General features: G+C 46.7%; 1 protein-coding gene across 1 annotated transcript; it reads left to right on the forward strand.

Annotated features, from left to right (window-relative positions):
• The first annotated feature begins 7,980 nt into the window (after nt 1–7,980).
• On the forward strand, nt 7,981–9,802 carry LOC143961990 (E3 ubiquitin-protein ligase TRIM11-like). Its single transcript, XM_077471334.1, has one exon. The coding sequence runs from the start codon at nt 8,007–8,009 to the stop codon at nt 9,570–9,572; it is 1,566 nt and encodes a 521-aa protein (XP_077327460.1). The 5' UTR covers nt 7,981–8,006; the 3' UTR covers nt 9,573–9,802.
• The last annotated feature ends 959 nt before the right edge of the window (nt 9,803–10,761 follow it).

Below are 10,761 nucleotides of genomic sequence, written 5' to 3' on the forward strand. Positions count from 1 at the left end.
AGTCCATGCAAACTGGAGCTTCAGCAGATGACGTTTATGTCCCCAGGCTGTGGTATTATGAGAGGATGTATTTTCTGTCAGACCAGGCTGAGGTCAGGGAATCCCTCTCTACCCTTCCTTCCTCTACGCGTCCTTCTACGCTACATTCCACCCCTGCTGAGTATTCCGACGCCCAACCTGGGCCTTCCACTCAGGAAGAACTGGAGGAGCCCAGCTTGAGCCAGGTATAGTATTGTTGTACATATTTTGGAAGTAAAAATGAATGATGTTTACTTGATTTTTGCTCACTAATTGCTGATTTTAGAAAGTGTTTCACATATCAATAGACAGTAGTGGCCAAAACCTTTGGGACAAGAATGAAAAATGCTGGGCTCAGAATGATAGTCTGTTAACAATTTGCAACAGACTTGTGCTGAAAATTGTGTGTGTGTTTGATGAACCAAAAACAAAAACTATGTCCGTTTTTCATACACAGGAAGACATCAGCCAGGAGGAGGGTGTGGAATGCAGCAGCCAGGAGGTGGCTGTGGAAAGTGGCAGCCAGGAGGTGGCTGTGGAAAGTGGCAGCCAGGAGGAGGCAGGGGTAAGCAGCAGCCAAGAGGTGGGCAGGCGGAGGAGCCTGACTGAATCCCAAGTCCCCTCCGCCTTCCACACAAAAGGGCCAGAAAGGGGAGGAATGTGGAGGAGTCGGCTATGAGGCTCATCGGGGAGGCTTCAGTGGCCCTCAAAGCCACCCCCACATATCAAGAGGCATTTTCCGCCTTGGCTGCCTGCAAACTCCAGCAAATGGAGGAGGGGCAACACCTCTTGTGTGAGGAGCTCATAATACACACCCTCAACAAGGGGTTTGTTGGGCCAAATCACACAAGCAACACACTTGTGTGATTTGGACCATGCTCCTCCTCCTCCTCCTCCTCCTTCTGCCACACCTCCAGCACCACAGCCACAGCCTGGAAGGAAGCGTGGAAGGAAGACCAGAGAGTGATAACCTGGGTTCAGTCTGGTCAGACAGAAGATGCAGCCTCTTGTAGTACCACAGCCTGGGAACATAGATGTCATCTGCTGCTGTTCCGGGTTTCTTGGACTTCAGGTCCAGACTGCTCTCCCTCAAATATGTACTCCACAGGCCACCAATTTTTGCGTTTAAATAGTTGATGCGTGCCCTGGGGGCCAAAGGCTTCGCTAATCTCCCCAGTTTCTCCAGTGCTGCCTCACTCTTTATTATTATTAATTGATGACTCAGCAGCTGTCAACAGGCTTCCCCGCTGACAGCTGAATGTAAACAGAATTGCCGGAAAATAAGAATTCAGGAAAAAACTGTGTGGGGCCCCCAACCCATACTAGGCCCTTCAGGTCTGGTATGAATTTTAACAGGAACCCCATGCCAAAATACGAAGAAAAAAATGATGTAGTGTCATACCAGTCCCTTATCCGAACATGCAGAGCGGCAGGCCAGGAAAGGCGGGGGGTTGGTGAGCAAGTGCCCCCCCCCAAACCATACAAGGCCACATGCCCACAACATGGGTGGCTTTCACCCCCCCCCCGAAAGCACATTGTCAAATGTGGATGGGAACAAGGACCTCTTCACCTCAACACTGGCCCGGTGTTTGTGGGGGTGACTTATCAGAATCTGGAAGTCTCCTTTAACCAGGGGCCCCCCAGATCCCATTCCTCCCTATGTGAATGAGCATTAGGTACATAGTACCCCTACTCATTCATCAAAAAAAAGTCAAACACAATAAAGATATAACACCAGTTTTTTACAAGTCCTTAATTTAAAAATAAAACATAAAAAAAGCCTAAACAACAAAAAGTCACCTGCCAAAAATGACTGCTCTCATTCAGGTCATTCCACTGCCGTGGTTCCCGGAGGAAATCCCAGCACTGCCCAATGCACACCCCGGGACTCGGGGAAGACCGCGCCACCCCGATGACTCTTACCTCCTGGAAGGTGCAGTTCCCCTGAGTGACAAGCTAACTCTGCTGGCCAAGTTGCAAAGACTATTTGAAGCACACATGCACCTTCCCGTATGTCCCTGAGCAGTTGGTCCGGAAACTTGAGGAGGGCAGGTTTCTCTAGGAAAAGTGAAGAATACAGGAACACCTCCAAGATTGCAGAACAAATTTATCAAAGTTAGATATAACAAGAATGGAACATTGAGCATCATATTTACATTGACCGGGTTGAGCTGGTTATACAGCACTATGCATACCCGGTTGTACACCAAGTTGATGGGAGACACCCAGTTACGTGAGAGAGGATCCTTCTTCCGGACCCATACTATTATCTCTGAACTTTGATCTCTTTGCATTTATCTGTTCCTGTTATAACTATATTTATTGCTGTTTTGCTGCATGTATTATCTATGATGTTCCATCATGGTTTTGTACATTTATGGGTGTGTGATGTGTTGTTTAGCCGGGATGACTTGTGAAAAACAAGGGGCAAGTGTAAGCAGTTTGAAAACTAGTTAGACAGGTACCAGCTCAGACTGGGTTGGATGAGGGTTAAACTCTTTGTAACAAAAAACTGCCCAATGCCCACACCCATAACTGGCCTTCACAGTAAGGATCACATGGAGGGGCAAACACATGTAAGCCCCTGTACACACGGTCAGAGATTTCGACAACCAAATCCGTCGGATTTTGTCCGTCGGATCTTGTCCAAAACTGTTGCATACACACGGTCGGACTAAGTTGTCGAAAAATCCGATCATTCAGAACATGATGACATAATTTCGTTACGATGGGACTACGTTCAGGCTAGTAGCCAATAGCTTTGATGTAGGAATTTGATCTGAACATGCGTGGCACTTGGTCCGATCAAAATTCTCTACACATGATCGGAGTATGTCCGATTGAACCAGTTGGTCGGGAAATATTTACAACATGTTGGAAAATTGGGTCCGACGGATATTCAGACGGAATCAGTCCGATGCATACCACACACAGACGGATTATCCGACGACACGGTCCGATAGGACACATTCCGACGGATTCTCCGACCGTGTGTACAAGGGCTAAGACAAAAACAATTCCATAACTCAACTCACCAACCAGTTTGCTGACCAACCAAATTAACCCGTCTAACCGTCTGTTAGCAGGGGTTTAGTTAGCACACATTTGCAAACGCATGTGAAAGCTGCAAGGCCTCGTCACGGCACCCTGCGTTGCTGGCAGTCCTAACACTACAAATTTATAAGTGTCTCCACAGTGGAAGCACATGCATGGAATGGATAGATGTGGGACAGGTGAGCCTGGAGGCTGCCCAAGCCCCCTTAAAGGAACAGGAGCACACTGGACAACCAGCAAGAGCACAATGGCAGTGAAGGTGCCCAGTATGTCCCCGGACCATATATACGAACAGTACCAGTTTACTGACTTTTGGGTTTTGGACGGCCCACCTGTGGTGTAAATTTGGGGGAAGGCTGAAGCCTCCAGCTTGGGAGGGTTGGCTCTGGTTACCCGCACATTCCGTTGTGCTTTGTTGTTGCTGCTGATTCCGCTCCTAGAGGAGGACCACTAATACCGTGCGTTCTGGGATCCCACCAGCCATGAACCATGCCACCAGCTAGAGACTATGCCACCCATTATGGACTATCATATTCTGAAAATGTATGCCTGGGCCATCTGATAGATAGTAATGGTCATGAAAAGAAACCTTTGCACTTTGTTTTGTTATCTCATTTGCACTATAGAGATTAGTAAAGACTGTTATACTTGCCCTTTGGCCTGGTCTAAAGTCGTTTAAAGAGGAGCATAATGGGGCTGGTGTATACAAAGAACATGGGCCTGTTAAAGCGCATAAGGGGTGTGAAGTGGATGGTATTACAGTGCCAAGCAAGACCATGAAGGAAGAATAAGGACATTACTAAGGGCAACCAAGTTCACCATGTAGAGTCATAAGCAACCAGAATGGAGTTTTGAGACGTGGTACCTCGGTTAGGTGGGGTATCCTGTGGTCACAAAGGGGAGCTTCCCTTCATAGTGATCCATCTCCAATGACAACTGGGAGCAGACCAGCATTATGGAGGCCCTCACCCTGACCAATAGGTACGGTATATGAAGAGATAACATAGGACACACATAAGACCCGCGCTTAGGGTTACCACTTTTTCTTTGAGCCAAACCCAAACACTTTAGCGGCACACAGTCATTTTATTTTTAGCATACACTATAGGATCGGAACAGAACTGGGGCATCTTTGGGGCTCCAATGAGAATAGTGATGCAGCGTGAATAGTGCCCCCTCACCCTTCTGTCAGGCCCTGTTCAGAGCTACACTCCTGTCTGAATATTGTGTCCGGGTTTCAGGTGGACTGAAACCCGGACACATGATTCAAAACTCAGACGGTCTGGGTGAATCCCAGACAGGTGGCAACCCTACCCACGCTAGGTGTTGGGCAGAGTTTAATTCTGTTACTGGGGGGGTGGGTAACAGAGGTTCACTGGCTGGTGGGTGCCGTGTGGTTCATCCCACTGCCCCTAATGCATCACAAGTATAGCTCTGAATGTAGAGTGAGGGGACAACTCATAGAAAAGAGATTCACTTTCATACTACTTGCAGTGTCAGCTCATCTCTAAGCCTTAATTATAGACTTTGCTCATGACTGCAGTTCCGGGCATTAGTGAGTGCGCCTTCAGGCAAAGGTACCCCTGGTGCATGGGCCTGCTAGGCCCCGCCCCCATCATGGTGTAGTCACAATCTGAGTTCCACCACCATCTCTCATCTTTCCTCCCCTTCATACCTGTGCTCAGACCCCAATATCTTATACATATATAAAACCCATCAGGTGCTGAAGGGGTGTGACCACAAATTCTGAATGAACCCTCTGCACATTGCTAGATACCGTTTCTAGCAAACCTTTTAGCTCTCCTACAACTTGTGTCTATCTGCCCCATATTGGCACTATATCCACTGGAGTATTTTTATTTTGCACAACAAAAAAAAAATTCAATGCACTGTGGTAACCTGGTGTACAGAACACCCCCAGAAACGTCATTTCCTGCCGCTGTGATTGGCTCACTGAATATCTCACATTCGCACACAAGTACAGTATTAGGCACTACCTTTGTTTTTGGTGAAATACTTTCAAAGGGTTAAATATTTCCACACTTTTGCAGACACAGCAACTGTCTTTAATAGAATACTGAAATTGCACCAGGTGTTTATAATTAGTACAGAATCTACTATTAAGGAATCAGTTTGGAAAGGACATGGTGGAACACACAGCTTTTTCTTCGAAACAAACATAAAAGGAATCTGCAACGATGTTAATTGTAATTGTAGCACCCGGGTGTTAGGCAGGGTTGCTAAAAAATTTTGTTTGCTAGGCGGTAACCAGCCTGGCTGATTGTAAGGGAGATCCACTGACCTTTTCCTAAATCACGGTTGAATGCACCTCTCTCTTCTGTCACTAGGTGGCATTGTTACCTGTGGCATTAGATTGACAAGGCCTTAGTGAATCCAGACTAGGAGTGGATGGGTTGTCTCAGCCAATTGGCAGGGGTCTCTTTGCCCTTGGCCTGCTGGGAGAGCCTATTTATTCGGGAGGGGTCAGGTGATCGGGGTTTGGTGCCACCTGGGCGGCTGTCTGGGTGGACGTTTGTTGAAAAGCTCCTGGCTGCTAGGCCAGAAGCCTGAGGCCTATCTGGGAGTACTGGCTGCTAGGAAGTCTAAGGCCTATCTAGGTTGGTAGCAAGCAGTGCAGGGTTGGGACTTTGGGCTTGGAGCCCCAATCAAGTTGTGGGGGGTTCTGGAGAACCAAGTAGTTGCCATGGGTGAAGGAAAACAGTTGCCATCAGAGACGACCACTCCTGACACCAGAGGCAAGCGAGAACCAGAGTCAGAGGTAAAGGGGACACAGTAACCAGCAAGGGACAATCTCTCCTGTTATCAGAGGCCAGGTTCTGTGGTGACTGAAGAAGTACCAGCAGCTTATTTCACGAGTCGGGGATGGAGAAGAAGTTGGGAAAGCTTCAGCAGAGTCAAGCTAGGGACCCAGCGGAACTGTGTTGGTGACGCTTGCAGAGGATTCAGCAGGTTAGCTGAAGAGCCAAGTCAGGAACCCAGCGGGACAATGTGGGTGACACTTGGAAGCCACAGCGGGATAGTTGTTAAGGATCTCCAAGGGATCCAGTGGTGGCTGGGATCTGAAGAGTCTAGTGAGAGACTGTGAGCTCAGTGAGAGGATCTACAATGGGATACTGAGAGTTGTGATCTCTACTGAAGTTGAAGTTACCCGATCAGTTGCTATAGGAGACGACGGTCTACAGATACAGTTTGCCACAATCCAGCTTAAAGGCCCTTGAACTGTATAGCTGTCCTTCTATTCCTATTTTTGACTCCGAATCTGCCAAGTGTTTAGAATCTGCCTAAGGGTGTTCAGGCCTTAACCCTCTCTCCCCAGTTCTGTTAACCGAATTCCGACCGCCACACACAGATGTACGTCGGCAGAATGGCACAGGCAGGCAAATGGGCGTACCTGTACGTCCCTGTGAATTTTCCTCCTAATGGGTGCGCGCTAACCCACCCCACGGGTCATGGGAACTCGATACTCGCTGGTGGCCCGCGATTGCGGTATGGAGAGGCAACAAGGCATTTTCCTGTTCTGCCTTGTGACATGACAGAGATCCACTGGTCTCTGTCATCAGGAGCAGTGATCGCTGTCATGTCAGTGGTAGCCCCTCCCCCCTACAGTTAGAACACCTCCGTAGGACACACTTAACCTCTTGATCGCCCCCTAGAGTTTAACCCCTACCCTGCCAGTGTCATTTACACAGTAATCATTGCATTTTTATAGCACTGATCGCTATATAAATGACAATGGTCCCAAAATAGTGTCAGAAGTGTCCGATGTGTCCGCCATAATGTTGCAGTCACGATAAAAATCACAGATTACCGCCATTACTAATTAAAAAAAAAAATTATGATAAAAATGACATAAATCTATCTCCTATTTTGTAGACGCTATAGCTTTTGCGCAAACCAATCAATATAAGCTTATTGCAATTTTTTTTTTTTACCAAAAATATGAAGAATACGTATCAGCCTAAACTGAAAAAAGATTTTTTTTTACATATATTTTTGGAGGATATTTATTATAGCAAAAAGTAAAAAATGTTGTTGTTTTTTTTTCAAAATTGTCGTTCTTTTTTTGTTCATAGTGCAAAAAATAAAAACCGCAGAGGTGATCAAATACCACCAAAAGAAAGCTCTATTTGTGGGAAAAAAGGAGGTCAGTTTTGTTTGGGTACAGCGTCGCACGACCACGCAATTGTCAGCTAAAACGACGCAGTACCTAATCGCAAAAAATGCTCTGGTCAGGAAGGGGGTAAAATCTTCCGGGGCTGAAGCGGTTAAGAGACAATAAATCTCTTATTGCATTCTCAGAGTGTCTGGCGCACGTCTTCCTCTATCTACACCACACTCACTATGCCTAGTAACCCACACTGTGAAGATGAATGTCAGCTCTCCCGGACTCTGGAGGTCACCATTAGGCCTCTAGGGGTCAGGGGTCATGGCTACATAATCTATAGAGATTATCCAGATAGCAAACCATCCGTGTGCTGGATGGGGGGTTATTTACTAAAGGAAAATCCATTTTGCACTACAAGTGCACTTGGAAGTGCAGTCTCTAAAGATCTGAGGGGGACATGCAAGCGAAATAAAAAAACAGCATTTTTGCTTGCACATGATTGGATGATAAAATCAGCAGAGCTTCCCCTCATTTCAGATCTTCTCCTCGGACCTACAGTGACTGAACTTCAAAGTACACTTGTAGTGCAGAGAGGATTTGCCTTTAGTAAATAAACCCCACTGCATAAATACAAAAATGGCTGTTATATTCCCAGGAGATGCCTTGATTATCTGTGTCCCTCCATATAACTAATCCTATGACTACAGTACAAGTCACAGCCCAGCCCCCCCTGTGTAGGAGGACGTGACCCTCCCAACTGCATTCTTCTCCGTGGCTTTCACTTTCATTTCCTCGTCTGCTGTCAGCGATGGCGTCTGGTGATCTGAGAGCTGAGTTGGAATGTTTCGTCTGTCTGAACATTTATACCGATCCTGTAACCCTGAGATGTGGTCACAACTTCTGCCGGGTCTGTATTGATGGTGTGCTGGATACACAGGAGGGGTCTGGAGGATATTCCTGTCCTGAATGTACAGAGAAGTTTCCGGATCGGCCTGCACTGCACAGGAACATAACACTACGTAACATAGCAGAGACTTTCCTATCTACTCATCAAGATCAAGAGGAGTCCGGGGTCTTCTGTACTCACTGTGTGGACTCTCCTGTACCTGCTGTTAGATCCTGTCTGCACTGTGAGGTTTCTCTGTGTGATAAACACCTGAGAGTCCACAAAAAGTCCCCAGAACACGTCTTATGTGACCCCACCTTGTCCATGGAGAGCAGAAAATGCTCCGTCCATAAGGAAGTTTTGAAGTATTTCTGCACTAACGATGGTAGCTGTGTCTGTATGTCTTGTTGTATGATTGGAGAACACACAGGACATAAGATGAAGTCACTGGATGAGGCTTCTGAGAAGAGGAAGGAGACACTGAGGAATGTTCTGCAGAATCTTCTGACAAAGAGAGAGGAGACGGAGGAAAGAGTCCAGAGTCTGCAGGAACACCGGAGGAAAGTAGAAGAAGAAGCCGCTGGTGACACCGAGAGAGTCACTGCCCTGTTTAGAGCTCTCAGGAGACATCTGGAAGACCTGGAGCAGAGAGTCTTGAGGGACATCTCCGGGAGGGCAGAGCGGGTCTCCATCTCCATCCGGGATCTGGAAATAAAGAAGGAGGAGCTGTCCAGGAAGTTGCGTCACATTGAGGAGCTGTGTAACGTGATGGATCCACTGACTGTCTTACAGGAATCAGACACAGGTGACTTGTGTGATACTGAGGATGGAGATAATGAGGACAGAGAGAGACATGAGGAGCTCCTCCATGATGGAGGGGGTCTGGATGTGGCGGGGGTCTTACACACAGGTTTATCTGATATAATAACAGAGGTTAATGTATTCTATATACAGGGAGCTGCAGACATATTACTGGATGGAAACACAGCTAATAAATATCTACAGATATCAGATGACAGGAAAACTGTATCCAAGTCAGATATAAACCAGAATTACCCAGAAACACCAGATAGATTTCAATATTTTCAGGTGTTGAGCAGTCGGAGTTTCTCCTCAGGGAGACATTACTGGGAAGTGGATGTCGGGGGGTCAGAGAGCTGGAGAGTCGGGATGTGTTACCCCAGTATAGAGAGGAGAGGGGGGGGGTCAGGGATTGGAAATAATAAGAAGTCCTGGGGATTGGACAGGACTGGTAATAAGTATTGGGTGATACATGACAGTAAATCGATCCTCTTACCCCCCAATCCCTCCAGTAACAGAGTCAGGATATATCTGGATTATGAGGCCGGGCGGATCTCCTTTTATGATCTGTGTGACCCGATCCGACACCTCCACACCTTCACCACCACCTTCACTGAGCCCCTCCATGCTGGGATATGGGCATCTAGAGGTTGTATAAAGATCTGTGGGGGGAGGCGGGAGATGTGAGAGCTCCGCCCAGAGACTGATGACATCATAGTAAGGGAGGGTCAGATTGGTTAAATATTTATCCAATGGGGCGGATGGTGGGGGCTCCAGTCGGTGTCTCTTTTATTGTAGTTTGGGGTACAGTACAAATCAGGGTGCAGGTTACAGAAATAGGAGGCCGTGCTACAAAATCATGCTGATCTGCAATGTAATAGAGGAAATAAATGAGTAGAATAGAAAAAGTCACTTTATACTGTAGGTGTGAGATGATGTTTTTTTTTTGGTTTGTTGATGTACAAAGTAATACTATTGTGTGTCCGGGTGTACCCCTATCAGGAGGACTGAACCCCCAGAAATGTGGGGGGGGGGAGATAAAGTGTAGGGTTAGAGTGAGAAAAGAGAACAAAACGGAAAGGTCTGTCATCTATCTCCTCTATACAGGGTCGGGGGGTCTGAGCTCTGCACTGCTCTATGTCGCCCCCTGTAAATTTACACCACAACATGTCCAATCTCAATCCAATCATAGTTCATTGTGACAACATTAAACCCCAATAGAACTTTTTAGCTTAAAGAATATGTGAACCTGCTCTCTTTGTATTGCTTCCTTTATGTGGAATCCCTGGTGATCCTGCCAGTCCCTCTGCTTTCCTATTAAAAAAAAAAAAACTGACAACACTAAGCATGAGAACACAGCATAGTCAGTTCTCTAGCTGTGCTGGGAACTCAGCCTGCTCTTCTCCAATAATCAAACTTGTCCTGGCAGCCCCTTGCACAGCCATTCACTGGAAAGACCAGGGTGCTGATGTTTCTCCTCCCCCAGCTCTTCTGCAACTGAGAACAGAGGGTATGTATTATCTTATAATAAAGGGGAAAATGTATTTATAATGTTTTTCTTTTTTTTTTATAGCGATACACAAATGTTTTACCTTGCATTTCTATTTTAAACTAAATGGGTTAGAAGGTGAGGGTTCACATAGACTTTAAATCAGCTAAATATGTTCCAGGGGCATGAAACCAAAAGCTCTGCAAAGTTTTCCAGTTGTTTTTTTTTTTTTAGCCTGTCCCCTGCCAACATGCTGCAGAGAAGGACCCATACTGTCTGTGTGGAAGCAGTGGTCTCTCTGCATATGTCCGACATGCCCACTGCTGAGTCAGAGCTAGAGCTTTACTGTTTGGAGAGTTACAGCTCTGACTCATCAGGTGTGTCAGA

Source organism: Lithobates pipiens, unplaced genomic scaffold (genome assembly GCF_037356315.1).
Source record: "Lithobates pipiens isolate NorthernLeopardFrog02 unplaced genomic scaffold, aLitPip1_a1.2 Scaffold_8, whole genome shotgun sequence".
In the NCBI taxonomy this organism is placed as follows: domain Eukaryota; kingdom Metazoa; phylum Chordata; class Amphibia; order Anura; family Ranidae; genus Lithobates; species Lithobates pipiens.

What these genes read in the sequence shown, in the direction of transcription:
- LOC143961990 (XM_077471334.1), top strand. Translation starts at nt 8,007, where the DNA reads ATGGCGTCTGGTGATCTGAGAGCTGAGTTGGAATGTTTCGTCTGTCTG.